At 40.2% G+C, this 22,976-nt stretch overlaps 1 protein-coding gene across 7 annotated transcripts in view; it reads left to right on the forward strand.

Moving 5' to 3' along the window:
* Positions 1-22,679, forward strand: part of LOC124644460 (catenin alpha) — a 49,184-nt gene extending 26,505 nt beyond the window's left edge. For 2 of the 7 annotated variants that reach the window (XM_047183814.1, XM_047183816.1), the window contains exons 17-26: positions 7,420-7,571; positions 10,807-10,879; positions 13,095-13,162; positions 13,704-13,885; positions 14,472-14,577; positions 15,174-15,308; positions 15,839-15,889; positions 16,625-16,741; positions 21,445-21,611; positions 22,034-22,679. In XM_047183814.1, coding sequence (XP_047039770.1) covers positions 7,420-7,571; positions 10,807-10,879; positions 13,095-13,162; positions 13,704-13,885; positions 14,472-14,577; positions 15,174-15,308; positions 15,839-15,889; positions 16,625-16,741; positions 21,445-21,609 — 1,049 coding nt within the window. In that variant the 3' untranslated portion in view covers positions 21,610-21,611; positions 22,034-22,679. Of the gene's footprint in view, positions 1-7,419; positions 7,572-8,907; positions 8,978-10,806; positions 10,880-13,094; positions 13,163-13,703; positions 13,886-14,471; positions 14,578-15,173; positions 15,309-15,838; positions 15,890-16,624; positions 16,742-21,444; positions 21,612-22,033 lie in introns of all 7 variants that reach the window. The other 5 variants (XM_047183818.1, XM_047183820.1, XM_047183817.1 and 2 more) reach the window with 3 other exon arrangements.
* The last annotated feature ends 297 nt before the right edge of the window (positions 22,680-22,976 follow it).

Below are 22,976 nucleotides of genomic sequence, written 5' to 3' on the forward strand. Positions count from 1 at the left end.
TGAAATATTTATTCCATTCCAAAGTAGGGGTAGTCAAAACGGCCTATTTGCAAGCGTCAACAGCTTCTTCAGGTGTGCTGAAAGGTAGACCACGAAGAATTTGCTTAATTTTGGGGAATGTAATAAAATAGTTAGTGCTTAAGTAAGGCCTGTCAGGTGGATAATCCAAAATTTCAACATTTTTGGAATTCGAAAACGTATTTGTTTGGCGGGCGGTGTGCGAACTTACACTGTCATGGTGCAGGATCATTCGACGTCTTGAATTTTTTTTTCTAAATTCGGTGATGATTTGTGGCCAACAAATAGTGGTATACTAGTCAGCGGTAACCGTTTTGCAATATTCTAGTACAATAGTGGCGAGGTGGCCACCCTTTGCCACAAACGAGGCAACCATTTTTTTTTTAAGTGATTCTTGAAGGAATGACTCCGGTCGGTTTTGGCTCGTCTTGGAAGACCCAGACAGTTGACTGCTGCTTGGAATATGGATCGCAAGCATATATCCAAGACTCGTCACCCCTGACTATATCATAGACATGCTTTGACTCTCCTCCGTTAAATCGCTGCGGAGTTTTGCGACACCAACTTACTCGGGCTGTTTGTTGGTCGTCGCTAAGCAAATGGGGTATTCAACGAGAGATCAACTTTTTTACGCCAAGTTCTTCGTGCAGAATTTTTTGGATAGTGGTCCCTGAAATGCCCATGGATGCCTCTATTTCACAGTATGTTACATATCGGTCTGCGAGAATTAGCTGCCGCACGACGTCGATATTATCTTCTGTCATGGCGTTTTTTGGGCGACCTTCACGTGGCTTGTCACTGAGGCTAGAGTGGCCACATTGAAATCCTAAATATTTGCTTTCTACGGTCCTAAGGCATGGTGCTACATTATTAAATACAGAACTAATCTCTTCAAAGCACTAAAGTCGCGACAACCCCTTTTTAAAATTCTAGAAAATTATCGCACGCAAATTTTCCTTAGACATTTCCATTTTTACAACCGACCTGCCACGTTTGAATGGACGATACAATAAAACTATTCGACCAATTTAAAAACATTCTTTTGTTTTAAAATTCTAAATTCAGGAAGATAAAAGTGGCATATATATATTTTTTTAATAATCGCGCGAAGTTAGCAAACGACAGAACTTAAAAGGCAGCCTTACGTAGTAGAAAAAACTAGTAAATCTTACCTACATACAAAAATGTGGTATTTCCTGAAATAGATGGACCGAGTTTGTGTACCTTGACCTACGACATGTAGAGTTAGAAATGTTTTAGACGCGGTTAGAATAGTAATGGCGTTTCAAAAATGCAGCTGGAAATATAAATATGAAAACTTTTTAACACGCTTATTTTAGCTTCATCTGTATCTTTGTATGTAAGAAAATCTTGATATCTATAATTTGACCCTCTTCCCGGTCTTCGATTACGATGAAATTTTGCACACGCTCTGAGTTCTGATGACAATACATGACTAGAGTTTTTTAGTTTTTTAAACTTTTATGTCAGTACGAGCAGTAGTGTAGGAAAGCGGCTAGTTTGTAACAAATCCGTCTTATTTACCTACCTTTCGCAATATATATATTATTTTTATTTACCTCACGTAACACCGACTAATTCAATCAATTATTTCCATAATCACAATACTCTGTGAGGCACAATGGTACTCAGCTACATCCTGTTAGACTGGAAGCCGTCCCAAACATAGTTGGGAAACTAGACAGATGATGATTTCCATAAATATACAATACTAGGTTTCGCCCGCGGTTTCACCCGCGTACCGTAGCCGGATGGTGACAAAAACTATCCTAAAACCTTCTCCCGGGTCTAAGTTACTTCCCCTCTAATTTTTTGCCAAATCGGTCAAGCCGTTTTCATGTTATGTCGTGACAACGGAAAGCGGGTTTCATTTTTATATATAGATGACAACCGTCTATATGTTTATAATTCTATACACGAATACCCTTCACCTTTATAGAATTTGTTGTTCTTTTACAAATATATGCCTTGACTACGCAATACGCGTCTGCCGAGAATTCTTGTGTTTATCGTACAGGATCTTTTTATGTTTTAAAATGTCTGCAAATTCTCATTTATACAAGCCAATAACGTCGTGGTGGCCTAGTGGGTAAAGAAACAACCTCTCCAGTATGTGGGTGTAGGTTCGATTCCAGGTCAGGCAAGTACCAATGCAACTTTTCTAAGTTTGTATATACTTTCTAAGTTTGTATGTACTTTCTAAGTATATCTTGGACACCAATGGCTGATAAAAAGGTGAAGGAAAACGTCTTGAGGAAACCTGGACTATATAGTCTGAAATCACCAACCCACATTGAGCAAGCATGGTGATTAATGCTCAATCCTTCTTGTGAGAGGAGGCCGCAGCCCAGCAGTGGGACGATTAAAAAAGTCTGTAGCAAGCCAATAACGGCTATAGTCATTAGTAGTCGCATAGCACGGCAGATACGCAATGATGCCCCGTTTGATTCCCGGGGCGGGTTGATATCGATTGAGTCTTGAAGATGATGATTGATACACCCTTGTAAATGTCGGTCCTGCACCTGTTCTTTCTAATGTCGGGTTGTCGTCTTATCGAGCTATGAGAGTGAAGGGATAGTGAGTGCACCTGTGTCCAAGCAAATGCTCGTGCACTATAATATGTCCTGCGCAGCTGGCTGGTCTCCTTAAATGAGAACAGCCGCCGTGGCTGAAATCGACCGTGGACGCCATTATTATTTTCCCTGAGTAGAGAAATTATATTATATTAGCGGTTTAAAATCTGCTAAAACAATTTGGATGATCTAGTCTAAAGATATTTGTTATTAAAATCCAATATCTTCAATTAGGCCTCTAACTCATCAGTCATTGATGATATTAATAACTTAGTGTTCGGCCTTCTAAGATCTTGTTTGATATGTTAATTCGGCACTGTTTGTGTGTCTGTCTGTAGGGCTGTGCGTTTGTCACTTGTCATGTATACACGTGTTGTTAAAAACATAACCTTTCTTGACATCATCATCTGCCTAGCCTTTTCTCAACTATGTTGGGGTCGGCTTCCAGTCTAACCGGGTGCAGCTGAGTACCAGTGTTTTACGAGGAGCGACTGTCTATCTGACCTCAACACAATACCTATACTGCCTCTACCCTATACATAGCGAACTGCCTACACGATTTTTAGGGTTCCGAACCCAAAGAGTAAAATGGGACCCTATTGTTTTCGCTCGTCTGTCCGTCCGTCCGTCCATCCGTCTGTCGCCAGTCTGTGTCTCATGAACCGTGATAGTTAGAGAGTTGAAATTTTCACCGATGATGTATTTCTGTTGCCGCTATAACAACAAATACTGAAAACTAATATAAAATAATATTTTGGGGGGCTCCCATACAACAAACGTGATTTTTTGCTCATTTTTAAAATAACTAGCCGTTTTCCCGTCGGTTTCACCCGAGTCCCGTGAGAGCTACTGCCCGCACTGGGATAAAATATAGCCTATGTTACTCGCAGATAATATAGCTTTCTAATGGTGAAAGAATATTTAAAATCCAGTAGTTTTTGAGTTAATCCATTACAAACAAACAAGCAAAGTTTTCCTCTTTATAATATTAGTATAGATGGCACGGAACACTTTGTGAGCAAGTCCGACTCGCACATGGCTCGGTTTTTTATCCAAAGTTTATTTACTACGTTATACGTAATCCTAGTCAACCCGGATTCTTTCATTGTCAAATAACATTTAAAGGTCAAAATCAACTAAATAGAGCCTACTAATACTACAAAAATTTACATAACTAATGATTTTAGACAGCCCTGCTATAATGTCACATGTAAGGGTCACGGTTCATTACGCAATCGCGTGTCACAGCTATATGCGTACGCGCATAGTAGGCTTAACTATACCGGTTTAATGAAGAGGACACTTTTTTGGACCTTAGAGATTCAGAAACTACTGAACCCATTTGATCAAATAGGCTAAGATAGGCTAAATAAGGGGATGAAGTTCCTTCGAGACACTGGTATAATCATCGGCAAGGATATTGAGCCCTGACCTTCACCTGCGCAGAAGTGATTTATTGGTTTATTGTCATAAGTGTACAGTGCGCAAAGCGATCCCCACTCTTCCGCCGAGAGCTCATTATCCGTGCCGATAACTATAAAACCGTTTTAAAGCAGCTAGTACAGTATAATTAGCTTCCGCCCACGGTTTCACCCGTGGCCCTTTTGAACTTCTCTCCGTATCTGGACAAAATTTTGCCTATGTTACTCTGGCATAGTCCAGGTTTCCAACAATGAATTTGTCAAATCAATTTAGTAGTTTCGAGGCCTTTACGTTACAAGTAACGAAAAATATATATCTTATATTGTTTAGTACAGATCGAAATATTAGAATAGATAGTTAATGAATGAAAGCACTGCTACAATGTCACCTGTAAGGGTGCGTCCACATCTGGCGAATGCGCCGCGAATGCGCAGCACGCGAGCCGATCGCGAGCTGTCCGCGAGCTGCGCGCGTGCATTTTTGTTCGTGTGCCGCTTCTGCGCCGCCCGCGCGCAGCTCGCGCGCGACCTAAGCGCCGCACGCGAGCGGCGCGCAGGCGGCGCGCGACGTCTGCCATCTTGGATAGTACTGAGCCAATATACGAAACTGTAAGGGCGAGAACTGATTGCGCGCAGATCGCGCGCTCTATACGAGCCTTGCGTGAGTTGCGCTAAAGAGGCGCACCGAACTATTGCAGTGACTGCACGCGCGCAGCTCGCGGACAGCTCGCGATCGGCTCGCGTGCTGCGCATTCGCGGCGCATTCGCCAGATGTGGACGCACCCTAAGGGTCACGGTTTATTATGCAATCGCGTGTCACAGCTATATGCGTACGCGCATAGTAGGCTTAGCTATACTAATATAAGGAAGAGGGGGCTAAGGGCTTAAAAACTGCTGAACCCATTTGAAAAATTCTTTCACTGTTGGAAACCTACATTATTCCCGAGTAAGGGATGATTTATATTAGGCCGGGCCGTGTCCGGGCTTTTACGAAATTCTAAAGACCAGCGTCGTTTGTGCCCCGTACGAGCCACGTACATGGCACGCCCCGGACGCGGCCCTGCCTAACATAAATCATCCCTAACATGGCTATATTTTGTCCGGGGACGATAACCCGGGTCACTGCTAAAATTGTCGGGAATCTGCTAATATAATATAGCTAGCTTTGATAGAAGTAGTTCCCGGACCCAGACGAAAATTAGCCTTCTTTGATAATGGGCAACACGCCAAGATTTTTCAAATCCAGTCGTTTCTGAGATTAAAACATAGGTATTTAGATGCTCTTCCACTTTATAAAATTACAAGCTGTTTCCTGTGGCTGTGTGTTCACCTGCGTCTCGAGAGAACTAATTCTCGCACCCGGAAAATATCAGCCTTACTTTTAAACGTTGCTTGAGCATGTCTTAATTAACATTTAATCACTACTTAAAGCCTTAAGTAGTGATTAAATGTTAGTTAAAATTATGCTTAGAAGATGATTAGAGATTTTTATAAGTAAGGCTGTATATGCTTACAAATTAATATCATCATCCTCCGAGCTTTTTCCCAACTATGGTGGGGTCGGCTTCCAGTTTAACCGGATTCAGCTGAGTACCTGTGCTCTATATGCTTAAATAACGTGGCTCAAAATCGGTCCTGTAGATCTAAAGAGTACCTACAACGTCAAAAATGTACCTCCTTACAATGTTAACTGCTAGTCAAATGAAACGTCTCACTAGTTGCACGGTTCCAAAAAGTTGGTCTCACGGTGAATAGCCGGCAAGAATCTCCAAACATCAAGTATAGTTATCGGCACGAATCTTGAGCTCTGACCTACATCTGCGCAGAAGTGATTTATTAGCAAAGAACCAATCCCGAGTGACGGCTATGACGCGATGCACTGCGGGCCAATCACCGCTTTACCCCGCCCCCGCGCCTCACCTCACTTCGTACCACGAAAGGGACCCAATAAATTACTTCTGCGCAGGTGAAGGTCAGAGCTCAAGATTCGTGCCGATAACTATAATGTTTACCAGCTCTGTTAAAATATCACCCGAGTAAGGGTCACGGTTCATTACGCAATCGCATGTACCATCTGTATGAGTACGCCACGCCTTAAAATTAAAGTAGGCTTTTGTGGTTTTGTTAATTGGGAACTTGGGATTTGGGATGTCGGGAATATTAAAGATATGGGATGTCCTTTTTAGGTCGCTGAATGGGTAAATACATGAAATAACCATGAAGATAAAGCTTGGGTTTCCTAGGAAAGCGGTGCCGTCATATAGCGGCCGTAATATTACGGACGCAAATAGACGGTCGTCTTTACGGTGATGGCATGTGGAAAGTTCCACGGCCGTTTTAACAACGTCATAAACTTTTTTTTAGTTGTATTATACTTACTAACCTGTTTTATTTAATATTTCTCAAATTTCACGACACCAAATAAAACGTTCACCGACACCGACAAGACGGCCGTCATGCAAATGGCGGCACCGCTTTTTGAAGTTACGGTGTCAGTTACCGCTCTCTAGGAAACCGCCCCATTTCGTTTACATAGACAACGTTCTGGTGACGTCATTCACCGCTGTATTACGGCCGCTATATGACTGCACCGCTTTCCTAGGAAACCAAAGCTTTACGGTGTCAGTTACCGCTCTCTAGGAAACCGCCCCATTTCGTTTACATAGACAACGTTCTAGTGACGTCATTCACCGCTGTATTACGGCCGCTATATGACTGCACCGCTTTCCTAGGAAACCAAAGCTTTACGGTGTCAGTTACCGCTCTCTAGGAAACCGCCCCATTTCGTTTACATAGACAACGTTCTAGTGACGTCATTCACCGCTGTATTACGGCCGCTATATGACTGCACCGCTTTCCTAGGAAACCAAAGCTTTACGGTGTCAGTTACCGCTCTCTAGGAAACATTTCGTTTACATAGACAACGTTCTAGTGACGTCATTCACCGCTGTATTACGGCCGCTATATGACTGCACCGCTTTCCTAGGAAACCAAAGCTTAAGAGATGCTCCCCGTGGTTCCACGCTTAGTTGTTTCGGATAAAGCGCTTTATTTTCGCGAAGGCTTCATTTAAATAGAAAATGGGTTTACTATTTACTAGCCATTTTCTCGCGGTTAAACCCACCTCCCGTGGCAACTACCGCACGTATTTGATAAAATATGGCTTATGTTGAGAAAGTGAAAGAATTTTTTAAATCTGTTCATTTCGTTCGGAGCCTTTAAGATATAAACAAATACTTGTTTCCGCTTTATTATATTATATTATTTTTTATTAGAAAATTCGTTTGACGAGAATGTGTTTCCTAATTTATTCCGTAAAAAAAAATACTTTCTTAGTTTTGCTTTTCCACTTAGTACTAAAACCCTAATTTTTTTTTCTTCCACAGTAATGTCTAAATTCGGCGTGCGCGTCGACGCGGCGGTGTCGGCGCTCGGTGGCGGCGCAGGCGCAGCGCTAGACGAGAACGACTTCATTGACGCGAGCAGACTTGTCTATGATGCTGTTAGGGAGATCAGACGCGCTGTTCTCATGAATAGGGTGAGTTTTGGAAGATGTTTTTGAAGGAAAGAAAAATGATTGGGCTTTTTTTTCAGTGGTAAGACAGAAGTTCAGTCTGACCAAATGGTATTGGGTTGCCCAGGTAACTAGGTTGAGGAGCTCAGACAGGCAGTCGCTTCTTGTGGCACACTGGTACTTAGTCGCATCTGGTTAGACTGGAATCCAACCCCAACATAGTTGGAAAACGGCGCGGAAGATGATGATGAAGTTCGATTTCTGCTCTGGGTTCGAATCCCGAGTAAAGCGCATTTTTTATGTTTTGTCTGGTATAAATTGTCGATAAAGACGCGAGCCGACTCGTCTATGATGCCTTCAGGGAGATCAGACGCGCTGTTCTCATGAATAGGGTGAGTTTTGGAGAAAAAAGGATGAGTTTATTTTTTTCAGGTATACAGGAATGAATTTTAAGCAGTGCACACACACAATCATTAATAGAACATATTATCTGCATCATTAGTAAAAAAAAATTGTCCGCCCTAAAATCAGCAAAATATGGATACCAACTATTCTTACGCGCTTGGAGCAGCGCTCGCGTCAGTAAACCGGTTTCGCGTTGCCGCCGTGCCTACTATGACGACTGTGGCCGTACAATCGGTTACAAAATAAACATCTTTAGATATCAATAACTATTCTTTTTTGTACTAAAACACGTCAAAATAAAAATATACGTTTCGATAAAACTTATTTAACTACTATAAGTTGACAAAGTTTGCGCACTGGATAAAATTCATTCCTGTATAACAAAAGGTTCTTGAGTTCGTTCCTCAGGTCCTTTTTACTTGCATGTGACAAGTGACTTAAGTCTAGGTAGTTATAGTAAAAGGGAGTAGAGAAGTTTTTAAACTATCAATAGAATATCAGTATGGCGTTAATTAAACTTTGAAAAGTTCTTCGCTTTGGTCTTCTAGCTGGACCTTATACGAGTGAGCGAATATTTATAAATTCGATTATAGCTCCGGGTTCGAATCCCAAGTAAAGCGTATAGATATTTGATGAAGACTGGCTACATAACGGACACAACTGATGAATGGCGTCTCTGGCGCCCGATAAATAACAAAAGTAATTAGTTTTTTGACACCGAAGAACATTCTGCTGCCGATCTTATTTCATAGCACTTAACAAAAGCGGTCGCCAAGCAGTCGGGCACCAGAACATGTATCAGGGTTGCCAGAACAGGTATTCAGGGTGCCAGAACACGTATTACGGTCGCCGGCTCATGTATTTAGGGTCGCCGGCTCATGTATTTAGGGCGCCAGCTCATATACTTAGAGCGCCAAGTTTTGTACTGCGTTTAACATACCTCTCCATGATCTAGGATGAGGAGGAACTCGACCCTGAGGATGTGGAGCTGGATGAACACTACACGTTGGAGACCAGGAGCAAATGTGAGAGCAACCGTGTATATGGCGAAATGGGAACTCGAAATGCTTTTTTATGATATTCGGTTTAGCTGTTTGGTTGTGTTTGGAGGGAACTAATTCCTGCACGTGGATAAAAAATAGCCTATGTGTTATTCTGATACATTTTAGCCATGTTTCATTGAATTCGGTAGTTTTTGAGCGAATCAGGGTCATACATGCAAACTTTTGCGTTTATGATATAGCCCGTTTCTTAAGGGTATATTTTCGCGAACTCGAATAAAATGTAGCCTAAGCCTTTCTTCGATAAATTGGCTATCAGACACTAAAAGTATTCGGACTTGTGTGTCTTCCTGAGATTTTCGTGTACAATAAAACTTATTAGCCTTTTTGTTCAAATATTCGAAATTCCTATCCAACTTTTTCAAAATAAATCGAAGCATTTCGTGTTCTTGTTTCGCCAAAAACAAAAACATCATTGGTTGCTTTTGGTTGCTCGAATGTGCTCGTCTTGTATCTGTGGTTGCTAATCCCATTGTCCATTTAGGTTGTTTTTAATTACATGGGTTATGCGTAAGTGTGAGTGAGACAATAGTTATTAGTGCGATCTCGTATATTTTAGCGTCATGAAAATTGTCAGCTGTATGTAGTTCTGATGACAATATAATAATATGGTACTGTCGAACTGATCTGATGATGGAGCCGGAAGATATGAACTGGAACTTCATGATGGAACATCGTATCATAGCTGTGTTTGGACTTGTTAGAAAAGTCTTGTGATGAACTTTGACCACGATTAAGAATTTTTGTTCTCACTCATATTTATGCAAATCCCATGAATTTTTGTGTTGTTCCGTTGCTAATGTCATGTCCATTTTCAGTGTCATTTTTAATATGGTTTTTAGAAATGAAAGCAAGCATAATACGGCAATCTGACACGACCGGAGAGAGATCAGGCGCAGGACCGACATTTACATGCTCTCCGATGCACGGGTGTATAATCATCGGCACGAACCTCGAGCGCTGACCTTCACCTGCGCAGAAGTAATTTATTGGGTCCCTTTTGTGGTATGAAGTAAGGCGCGAGGGCGGGGTAAAGAGGTGATTGGCCCGCAGCGCATCGCGTCATAGCCGTCACTCGGGATTGGTTCTTTGCTAATAAATCACTTCTGCGCAGGTGAAGGTCAGCGCTTCAGAGTCGTGCCGATGATTCTATCAATGTCTGTCCTATAAAAAGTCGGATGTTGGGCATCCTACATCATACCTACTATGGTTGCTTTCGTTTCACATGTGTTTACAGGTTTTTTTTGTGTTTCTGGTTATTGTATAATTTAGAGTGCATCTTTCCAATATTTATTTTTGCTAAACTCTTACCGTCGTACCACAAAAACTTTTAAACGTCTGTTGAACACTTATCTAAAACAATGTCAGATTATGACGTTGAAATAAGGTCCGTTTTGAAGCCACACTTTTTTTTAGACAAGTGTTCAACAGATGTTTAAGTTTTTGTAGTAAGGCTGTTAGGTTTTTCATCATATTGCACTCTAAATTATATGAGATGCTCGTGATTTCATGTTTTTAATACCATTTTTGTCTCGTCATTCATTTATGTGTTAAATATAGAAAGGATTTAGTTTCTAAACTGATACTAAATTTCTGAATAAAATTCCAAACTATGTCTACCAAATTTCACACAAATCGGTTCAGTAGTTTAGGCGTGAAGAAAAGACAGACAGACAGAGTTACTTTCACATTTATAATATTAGTTTGTATATGCTAAAAGGGCAGATAAAGAAACAGAATCCTATCTACGCATGCATGCTTGATGTCGTGTTTGTTCGCATGTTCATCATCAGACCAGCGAGGATCTAGACACGGACACCGAGTTCGAACCAGTTGAGGACATGACCATGGAGACTAGGAGTCGATGTAAGTGGACGTAACACGGTGATGGTGCTACGAGATTGTTCTTAAAGCCTCGTATCCACTAGGCAACATTTGACGCGCATGTTGCTCAACATGTTTCGCAACTTGTTGAATGTTGACGCGGAACATTTGTGTCTGTCCACACATTCTCAGTCGTCGACAACATGTCGCCAGAGGAACTTGTGTTGATTTCAGCGGCAGTGGTTCGTTACACCAATCTACGGACATTGTTGTGCGTCACGTCTCCACTCGACAACAATTGATGCTCAACTAACGATGCACTTTAAACAAACATCAAGCCGCACGTCATGTTGCGCGGCAGTTGCATGGCAATGTAGCGCGCTGTTGTGCAGCGTTGCCGTACATGTCGAGATTCACGTGTCGCGCGCCAAATGTTGCCTAGTAGATACGAGGCTTTAGAGTTATCGCGGCCCTGGAACACGAGGGATGTAAGAAGGGAGATACCCCGAGTGCGAGGCAATGTGACAAAAAATCTCGTGGCGTACTCGCACTAACAAACATTGCGGGCGAATATATATACCTGAAAACCAGTTGTTTTGCCGCGATACCTGGATGAAATATACTCGGGAATAATGTACATACAAAAAAGTCATGGCTAACGGCGGTTCTCAATAAACTATCTGTCTATCTGTTGTTTTGACCACTAGAGATAAGAATTTGGCATCACTTGTACGGGGGTAATATCAAAATTCTATCGCTAGCAAGAAAAACAACAGATCGATAGAAATAATGAAAACAGGCGTAGGGTATAAGCAAGACTAAATAATTACTATAGAGGCGTTTTAGGGAAAATCAATTAAAAATAGGCTCACGAGACTAAAGAACTTTCTTGATAAGTATAAATTAACACATTGGTAAGGCATGGGTTCTCATTAATCATCTTTTGTGTTTAAAGCTAGAATATGCATGTATCGCTTTTTATGTTTTAATATTAATATTTGTTGGAAATTAATACAAGGTGTTGATTTGCATCTGTGCAATATTTCAGGAGGTTGAAATAAAATACGTAAATAATCGATTGGAATTACAATAGACGGGAAATAACTTATATGCGCTGCTTTTTTTGTCATTGTAATGTCGTAGTATTTCAGAAGTAACCAAATTTTATGAATGATCGTCGCGTGTGCTTTGTGTTTGCCTTTGTATGAGGGCGCAGCAGGGTTTTAAGGCCAGCAACACACGCGCTGGGTTTAAATACGGCTAGGTGACATTGAACGACTTCCGAAAAAAAAATCGTACCAATTTTTTTTGTTGATTTGGATTGAGAATCATTAGCATAATAACGTCCTTGAATATTGCACAAATGCAAATGAACAGCTTGTATACAACGTTATTTTTTGTTTGTGCGAAACCTGAATATAGTTTGTTCAGAATCAGTAACTGAATCGATTCCAATAGTTTTTACACCATGTTATATTTTTTCCCAAAATTATCTAAAAAAGTTTGAATGTTGGACACCACAAATAGGTATTTATTCTCGCACAGCAAAGGTCACGGCGAGTTCATAGCGGGCGCGAGCGCACAGTGCTATCGCGTTGCGCGGCATGTGTGCGTTTTGTGGTGAATATGTATTTTTACGGACAGTCCCGTAACTTAACAAGCTTATAACTTTGTGATTTTTCATGATACGGTTTTGAAATTTCGTACATAGATTCTTTACATAAAAATACTGGATAGGTGTATCAGGTTTCGCATAAACAAAAAATAACGTTGTATATGGTAATATAGAGCAGGTACGCAGGACTTTGTGTTAGAGACATTTGAATATAATGTATTACTAAGTTCCTGTTAGTACAGATTGTTGCCAATTTTGGAGTATACAGGTTATTATAAAAGTACTCGTAGATATTAACGAAGTGGTTTCTGTAAATTTTGATATTATTAGTCCTTATTATGACAACCACGTTATTGTTACCACGTTGTTGTTATACGAACATAATGTCAAATCATTCTGGGCGTGTTTTTTGTAAATTCATCATTGTTTTTCATAAATCTGATCCTAGGGACATACAATTTTTTAAATGGATTCTTTAAATTATTGAACCCCCTTTTGGCTACACAACTTTTTGTAACAACCTGTATAGAGTCAGTACATTCATTTCTACCCTTAATTTTCTTAAAAAAAAAACCTCTCAAAGTCCTGGTTACCTCACTTGATAAATAAATAAGTTGTTATAACATATATTGTATGTTACAGCGAGCGCGCACACTGGTGAACATGGTGTCGACGAGTACCCTGACATCAGCGGTATTACTAATGCTAGAGTAAGTATTTTGTATTTATTATAGTGGTATAAATAACCATTACACAGCACCAAGAGATTGCTCGGAGATGGGCAGCAACTCAGAAGCTAAAACTATCCCATATTGCGCTCGCCTACACCCATACCTAGCGCGGTGAGTATGGGCAAATGAGCTCAGTTTGGAGAGGCCTTTGTCCAGCAGTGAAAGTTTTAGGCTATGCAACGACAACGACTTCCCGTACACAGGTAAAATTTAGCCTGTTACCCGGGAATATTAAAGCCTCTCAAAAGTGTTTAGTGTAAGTTTTCAAATCGTCTCAGTAGTTTGGCCCTTAGGGTACCACAAGTTTACTCTTCATCTTAATTAGTATAAATCAAAAAACACAATGAAATTAAAGCCCAAGTTCACCGATAACTTGAACGTCACTTGTCTTAAAACAAATGTTTACTATAAATTTTTAATTTAAAAAATAAACAGTTCTACGAAAAAACAGGCGACTCTTAAAGTAACTTTTATCTATCCAGCAAAGTTCTAAGCACTCATTTACCTGTCCCCATCCTAGGAAGCCATGCGCAAAATGACGGAAGAAGACAAACGCAAGATCCTTCAACAAGTGGAGCTCTTCCGTCGCGAGAAGATGACCTTCGACAACGAGGTGGCCAAGTGGGACGACGCCGGCAACGACATCATCATGCTGGCCAAGCACATGTGCATGATCATGCTGGAGATGACTGACTTTACTAGGTGAGTCATCTTTACTGGCCAAGTCATCTTTGATAGGCAAGTCATCTTTAGAAGGTAAGTCATCTTTAGAAGGTAAGTCATCTTTCATAGGTAAGTCATCTTTGATAGGTAAGTCATCTTTAGAAGGTAAGTCATCTTTCATAGGCAAGTCATCATTACTAGGTAATTCATCTATCTGCTTAGCCTCCTAGGTGACTGATTTTACTAGTGAAGTCATGTGCCTAGCCTTTCTCAACTATGTAAGGGTCGGCTTCCAGTCTAATCAAATTCCGTCTTTAGATTTAGTCCTTCACAAGCACTTATGAATGTCAGGGATATAAATGAGGTTGATTCTTTTGCCCTTTTCAAAAACTTTCTGTAGAGAAGAACGGCCAAGGTATAATCATGGGCACGAATCTTGAGCGCTGACCTTCACCTGCGCAGAAGTAATTTATTGGGTCCCTTTTGTGGTATGAAGTGAGGCGCGGGGGCGGGCCCGCAGCGCATCACTTCTGCGCAGATAAAGGTCAGCGCTCAAGATTCGTGCCGATAACTATACTCTTGGGCTTTCTGAATCAATACTTACCTTGAATTTTACTTTCCAAAGGGGTCGTGGCCCGCTCAAAACGACGATGGATGTGATCAACGCAGCCAAGAAAATCTCCGAAGCCGGCACCAAGCTTGACAAACTCACCAGGGAGATTGCTGAACAGGTAACATATATAGTTCATCATCATCAGCTTTAACCGACTTCCCAAAAGGAGGAATTCATATAAATTCGTCGAATTTAAAAAGAAAGGTATCTCTACCTAAGCTTCTTTAACCGACTTCTCAAAAAGGAGGACGTGCTCAGTCCTTCGGAATCTTTCAAAAAAATGTATTTTCATCAGTTACTCTAAGACACCTGAACCGATTTGTAAAATTATTTTTGGTTTGATAGGGTATACTTCCCAGGTGGTCCCATAGCCATCAGGTCAGGATATGATAATGAGAACCCTTAGAAATCAAGAGCAATATCGTAATGAATGCCAAATATATTCAAATGACAGCCGGGACCAATTTAACGTGCCTTTTAATACCTACACATGGCCTATTTGGTGAAATTCTAGACATTTTCCCTATATGTACAAAATATAGCTTGTCACGTGGAAATAGTGTAGCTTCCCAAAAGGAGAGAATTTTTCAAATCGATTCTGTGTTTTCGGAGCCTTTATTTATTTATATTTCTCATAGAAGTAAAGATGATTCGTAAATCGTATGGTCTATCTAACTGTGAGCCCCTCTCATCATAATATTTTCTTTGTTCCAGTGCCCCGAATCATCAACGAAGCAAGACCTTCTAGCGTATTTGCAGCGCATAGCGTTATACTGCCACCAGATACAGATCACCAGCAAGGTGAAGGCCGACGTGCAAAACATATCCGGCGAGCTCATCGTCAGCGGGGTGAGTGCATACAAGTGTCTGGTAACTGCCCGGAAAGTGTCTGGATTTTGCGAGATGCTTTTCGGAAAGTGTCTGGTGTCCAGAGTTGTCAACTAAGCAAGGTCTGCTAGCGTATCAGCAGCGCATAGCCTTGTATTCGTCGAGCTCATCGTCGGCGGGGTGAGTGCAAGTGCCTGGTTACGGGATAGATGCCCGGAAAGTGTCTTTATTGTGACAGATACTGTCCGGGAAGTGTCTGGATCATGCTGAGTGATGTCCGGATGTTTTTTGGCCTTTCGGATGGCTTTGACACCTCTAGTTGGTGTTTGGAATTGTCCATTTGATGATAGATGCTGTCAGTATAGTGTCTTAATATACGGACGCTCTCCATTTTTCGACTAAATGCCTAAGTCGATCTGGAGATTACTTAACAGTGTCCGGATTCCGTCTGGATTTTATCGCAATGTCAGACGCGGTTTTACCTTTAGTTGTTGAGTTTATATTGCTGTAAAGAAATATCTTACCAACTTTATTTCTACGACTTTCTACAGAACAACACTGAAATGCAGGCCCAAACTAACACCGGGGTCATTGTAACAGGGGTGAGTTGTAACACGGGTCGGTTACGGTCACTGTCCGGTTTTATTGTGTTGTCCATTACCATTGTATGTATATGTCGCTGTTTAAAACATTGAGGTGAATTGCAAAATGGGTCGCTTACGGTTGCTGTCCGGTTTTACTGTCTCGTCCGTTTCTATATGTCGGTCTGGTTTGGACACAAGGGTGATTTTAACAGGGGTGAGTTGTTGGTGTCCGGTTGATGACCGGGTGTTGTCCGGTTGCTGTCCGGTTTTATTGTGTTGTCCGTTACTACATGTATGTTGCTGTTTGAACACCAGGGTCATTGTAACAGGGGTGAGTTGTAGCACGGGTCGGTTGCGGATTCTGTCCGATTTAATTGTGTTGTCCGTTTATGTCACTGGTTTGCTTCTCTTAGAGATATCCGTTTTAGGAGCGATCAATTTATCATGAGCTTTTCCGAACTATGTTGCGGTCGGCTTCCTGTCTAACTGGATGCAGCAGTGTGCCACGTGGAAAAATGCGTATGTGTAGTGATTTCTGTAAAGCGATGTGTGTTTTTAGAAACTCCCATCTCATTTATGTAATGTCTAAAAGAAGGTCTTAGTTTTGGTTATGGTATTCATCACAATAATCCATTCTGTCTCTTTTTACATGGCTTAAATCAAAGTATGTGTCTACTGTGACGTTTTTTTATATATTTTAAAAGAGTGTGCCAAAAATAAGACCGATAAACTAACTAACAAACTCATTCACAGCTGGACAGTGCCACCTCTCTCATCCAGGCGGCTAAGAACCTGATGAATGCTGTTGTTCTAACTGTGAAGGCGTCATACGTGGCTTCTACTAAGTACACCAGACAGGGAACCATTGCTGTAAGTATGAACATAAATATATGTGGAAATATAGCTAGTTATTGTGTGGTTTTGCTCGTGAGTTGAAGGAATTTCTTCGAGTTACAGCATAAAATATAGGCTACTAAGTGTTCTCGGCAGTTATAGTTATCGGCACGAATCTTGAGCTCTGACCTACATCTGCGCAGAAGTGATTTATTAGCAAAGAACCAATCCCGAGTGACGGCTATGACGCGATGCGCTGCGGGCCAATCACCGCTTTACCCCGCCCCCGCGCCTCACTTCATACCACAAAAGGGACCCAATAAATTACTTCTGCGCAGGTGAAGGTCAAAGCTCAAGATTCGTGTCGATAACTATAGCTAATCTCAGCGGTTCCATCATTATTTCAAGGGAATTACTTCTCGCACCCAGTTGAAAAGTAGCCTGTGTGTATTCAATTTTATATCATTTAGAACAGCTGATATTCTAGTTAGAGCCTGTGAAAGGACAAGCTACTTTTTATATCATTTAAAACAGCTGATATTCTAGTTAGAGCCTGTGAAAGGACAAGCTACTTTTTATATCATTTAAAACAGCTGATATTCTAGTTAGAGCCTGTGAAAGGACAAGCTACTTTTTATATAATTTAGAACAGCTGATATTCTAGTTAGAGCCTGTGAAAGGACAAGCTACTTTTTATATCATTTAGAACAGCTGATATTCTAGTTAGAGCCTGTGAAAGGACAAGCTACTTTTTATATCATTTAGAACAGCTGATATTCTAGTTAGAGCCTGTGAAAGGACAAGCTACTTTTTATATCATTTAGAACAGCTGATATTCTAGTTAGAGCCTGTGAAAGGACAAGCTACTTTTTATCCGAGTACGGAAAGTAGTGAACTCGGAAAGCGGGTGGTATCACAGGGAACCGCTAGTACATGTAATTCTTATTAACATTTAAAAATGTATCCTAAAAATATCTAAGTTTCTTTAGCCTGGTTAATCTAATTAATATTTTTAACCTACAGTTAAAAATTAACTACAACGTGTAACTTAAAATGCGCAAAACTCCAGACTACCCCAAAAAAAGAGACAATAAAAAAGCGTTTTAAAACAAATATAAAAAGTCGTAAAAAAATACAAAAGTCATTTAAATTATAGTAAAAAACCAAATTGAAAAAATGAAAAAAAAAACAACTATTTTAAAAGGAAATTATGGTGAGTTCGTTCGCGCGTTATGGCTTGACCTATTCATAATATTGTTATAGTTATCGGCACGAATCTTGAGCCCTGACCTTCACCTGCGCAGAAGTAATTTATTGGGTCCCTATTGTGGTATGAAGTGAGGCGCGGGGGCGGGCTAAAGCGGTGATTGGCCCGCAGCGCATCGCGTCATAGCCGTCACTCGGGATTGGTTCTTTGCTAATAAATCACTTCTGCGCAGATGTAGGTCAGAGCTCAAGATTCGTGCCGATAACTATCATGAAGATTTTTAGAAAAATATATACCTGTTTTAGAAAGATTTTGATTCTGCTAATTTTTCTGATGAATATATTCAGGATTTTGCGTATTTAAAGTTACACATTTTATAAATAAATAACTAACTAGTTTAACAAAATACCGCGGTTCTGTTCGAGCGTATTTTTTCCTATTTCACAGATTAAGTCGGAAGTTTCAACTGAATAGCCATTACAGTTCTGCGATATCCAAAATATTCGGATATCCGATGCAAGTACATAAATCAAAAATGCATCCCCCCGTATATCGAAAATGTATACAGCATGTTACCAAAACATATGTATCCGAAAATGTATTATATTTTGAAATATATGGCTTCGCTATTATAGTAAAAAATATGGCTTGAAATTAAGTTTTTTTGATGTCAGAATTAACAAGTCGTTTTCCCGTGGTTTCACTCGAGTCCCGTGGGAACTAGCGCCCGGACCGGGATAGAATATAACCTATGTTACTCGCAGATAATGCTTTCTTTCCATCCAGTAGTTATTGAGTTTATCTACTACAAACAAATAAAAAAAAATACAATTTATTCCTCTCTATAATATTAGTACTTATAGATATCTGATGATTCTGACATCAAAATATAATCCTAAGAAAATAAGTATATACACCTAAAAATATAGGAACATATATCCGACTGGCTTTAAAAGTACGTTAAGTATATATTTAAGTAATTTAGGCTTATATAATCCTACCCGAAACGCAAATATAGCTTCTATCATAAATACATTAAGAGTTATTTTTCATTTTTTACAAAGCATATTGCCCTGATCTCTCTCCGGTGGTGTCGGATTGTTGTCCCATCGCGCTATGAGAGCGAAGGAATAGTGAGTGCACCTGTGTCCAAGCAAATGTGCGTGCACTGCAATATGTCCTGCGCAGCTGGCTGATCTCCTTGTATGAAAACAGCCGCCGTGGCCGATGATCGGCCCAATTGGCGTGATTCTGTTAATGAAAAATAACTTTTATGAGAATATATATCGGGTGTGTCGTTCACAATCACATTAAATTAAATGCGTTAATGTACTGGTTAAAATATGACGATTAACGCAAAGAAAATAGAAAAATACGTAAAAATAAAAAAATGAATTTTTCAAACAAAGTAAATACATTAAAAATGTGCGAAAATTAGAACACCATATAAAAGTCAGTCACTACAAACAACTGAAATTCTCCCTTGAAAACTGACAGCTGTCAACTGATCAAAACATTCGATACTCCTAACTTTATCTCTGCTTTACACATGATGTTGTAAATTATAAAAACGAAAAATGAATCCTGTGGTTAAACCACTGAATGGATTAGGTTATTTTTTTTACAATTCGCCATAGAATATCATAAAGTATATGCGATAGGATTTAATGTGATTGTGAACGACACACCCGTTATAAGGTTAAAATCCCAACCCGCATAACTCTAAGCTAATATAATATACCTTCCCTCAATTTCAGTAGGCACTTAACTGAAGATACACAATCTTGATACGAAATTTTATTTAAAAGCTCAGATTAAAAAATAAATGTCGCTAAAAATAAATCATCATTTGCCTTCTATGTTGGGATGCATTTTCCCAACTATGTTGGGGTCGGCTTCCAGTCTAACTGCATGCAGCCGAGTACCAGTGTGCCACAAGGAGCGACGCCTATCCGGCGTCCTCAACCCAGTTACCCGGGCAACCCAATACCCCTTGGTTAGACTGGTGTCAGACTTACTGGCTTCTGACTATCCGTAACGACTGCCAAGGAGGTTCAATGACAGCCGGGACCTACAGTTTAATGTGCCATCCGAAACACAGTCATTGGTGATATAGTTTTAATATGTATTTGTGTAAAAAGTATCAAGATCGTTTAGACCTCGAGTTGAGTGCCTATTCAAATCGTGTATAAGTAGTATAAGATAATATTATTAATTAAAATGGCTAATTTGTGCCAACGCTTGGCTGAGGACAGAATTACGTGAGTTGTAGAATTCTGTGTATTTGTTTCAATGTCTCATTTTTTTGAAATTATAGTTGAGAGCAATAATCTTGAGTCAGTGTAAAAATGTTTTAGTCAAAAATGACCGCTGTATTAATATATGCTTCGTAACAGCTGTTTTACACCAGCGGAATTTTCGCTCGGTTTTTTTTACGCGCGACTCGGATAAAAAACCTGTCACGCGGTTTTACGTGTCCGATAAAATACACTAGTGTGAATCACTACTGTAATCAAGATAATGTAAAAAGATGGCATATCTAACCTACACGACTTAGTTATTGGGTTATCCCTTAGAAATATGGCAATAACGGTCAAATATCTACAATTGACAACCGGTAACTTAGTATTCATAATTTCAGCTCTTTTTAAATATCTGACCCAATTTTGTTGCTCTCAACTGTACTTATCATTTTTAGCTTTATCATGTAGCTTATATGCAATTTATCCTATCAGAACATTCATATACAATGAAAATATATTGTGTATGTGCATGTATTTATTTTTTATATTTATATACTTCTCGCAAAACTCAAAATCGTTCCGTTTCGGACACGACAAAAAGTTTGGCGAGAACTACATTAGGCCGCGAACGCCCAGGCAGGTGGCTTGCTTCGCGCCTAGTGTCTAGCGCGTCACCTAGCGAGTAGCCCAGTAAAACGAACGTTTAGCGCCTAGCTAGTCGCTTGGCGTGTATCCATAAGCGCGCAGTGCAGCCGGTCGCGTTCATTTTAGAACGTTCGTTTTACTGGGCTACTCGCTAGGTGACGCGCTACACAGTAGGTGCGAAGCAAGCTACCCGCCTGTGCGTTTGCGGCCTTACTGTTTTAGCCTTCTTCTTAATTTTATTTCTAGTATTTTTACGGTTTTAGCGAATTTTTAAATTTTTAGTTAATATTCATGGTTAAAAATTTTATTATGATCATTCTCCACTTTAAAATATTACATATTATATACGTTTTATGTTCTATTTGTAGCTCATAATTTTAAAAAGTTATTTTTGCTACTTTATTTCACTTATTATCTACGTTTTTTACTACTTCTTCACATTCCGGAAAGAAGCATATAAAGGTAGCTTTCCTCAATAAATTATGTAGAAATTAGCTCGTTCTTACAAATTCTTCACCTCTACAATATTAGTATAGATTTCATCCAACACATATATTTTTTTTACTGTTTCTATTTAGCACATTTCACCTTCACATCTAAACCATCCATTAAAAATTCTCATTTCTATTTCCAAAAATTTCCAGTCGCCGATCGTGGTATGGCGCATGAAAGCCCCAGAGAAGAAACCTCTCATCCGACCGGAGAAGCCGGAAGAAGTTCGGGCCAAAGTCCGCCGCGGCTCCCAGAAGAAGCAACCTTCGCCCGTGCATGCGCTCGCCGAGTTCCAGAGCCCTGCCGACAGTGTGTAGTGGTGAGTGACTTAGTGGTTATCTTAATATAAGAATGGATGTCACCTTTAGCGGCTGATTATCTTCAAAACCACGTGGGTAGCAACTTGGTAGTAACTAGGTAAAAACTCGGTAGCAACTGAGTAGCAACTATGTAACAACTCTATAAGGTTTTCGAAGGAACCTGTAAGAAGTGACAGGATTCTGATCGTCACGGCTGAGTGAGTTTTAGGACTCTTAATGGACAAGCACAGCACAGTCTTGTATTTGTAAGGCAGCGTTTTACAATTTTAGCTGTTTTTCAAGGTAAAGTATCATTTTTTTAAGTGACTTGAAGAACTGTCAACTGCACCAAAAACGTTCAGACCTATCTAGGTAGTTTTAAATTACTACTTGTTTTCCAAAGTTTAAACTTGTCTAATATATATTTTTTTCTTCTTTACAGAGGCTGTTCAAAATCCACATTAATTTATTGATAACATAACGTATAAAAACGTACACGCATTGTATGAAATCATAATTATTAAGTTTATAGCGAAGAGGTTACCTCTGTATTTATTTAGAAGAACCATTCACTACTTTTATGAAATATTGTATTGAAAAATACACAAAAATAACCAATTTGATAGAATTTTTATCTTAGGAAAGCGGATGAGTCATGCTAGTGTGTGTATGAACATGCACACTTACACAACATGTACCACAGCGAACAAAATGACTAGCGGAGATGTCATAACGCAAAATCTACTAAGAAAGTACCGACAACATGCGGGGCGAGGGGGACGAGGAACGTTACTCGCTCGGCCATTATTTTCAAAATAAAATCACCAAACAACCAAGACCAGTCTTTAACAGATTGGTTTTGATTTGTCAGGAAACCCGAACGGCTCGTTAGTTGTTGTAACTGATAGTTTTGGTCCTGCCGTCCGTTGTTTGGCCTACATATAACAATGGCGTCCGTGGCCGATTTCGGCTACGGCGGCTGTTCTCATTTAAGGAGATCAGCCAGCGGCGCAGGACATATTATAGTGCACGAGCATTTGCGCAGACACAGGTGCACTCCCTATTCCTTCACTCTCATAACCCGATAGGACGGCAATCCGACACGACCGGAGAGAGATCAGGCGCAGGACCGACATTAACGTGCTCTCCGATGCACGGGTGAATCAATCACCAACTTCCAGACTACGGGCTGCTTTGTGAAAGTTTAAGAAAACCCACATAGCTATTTCGGCCCGACTCGGGAATCCAACCCGAGACCTCGAGCACAGCAGCCGCTCTTGCGACCACTAGACCAACGAGGCAGTCAACCTACATACCTTCCTTGTCTATACTAATATTATAAAGAGGAAATCTTTGTTTGTTTCTTTGGTTGTAATGAATAGGCT

Source organism: Helicoverpa zea, chromosome 30 (genome assembly GCF_022581195.2).
Source record: "Helicoverpa zea isolate HzStark_Cry1AcR chromosome 30, ilHelZeax1.1, whole genome shotgun sequence".
In the NCBI taxonomy this organism is placed as follows: Eukaryota; Metazoa; Arthropoda; class Insecta; order Lepidoptera; family Noctuidae; genus Helicoverpa; species Helicoverpa zea.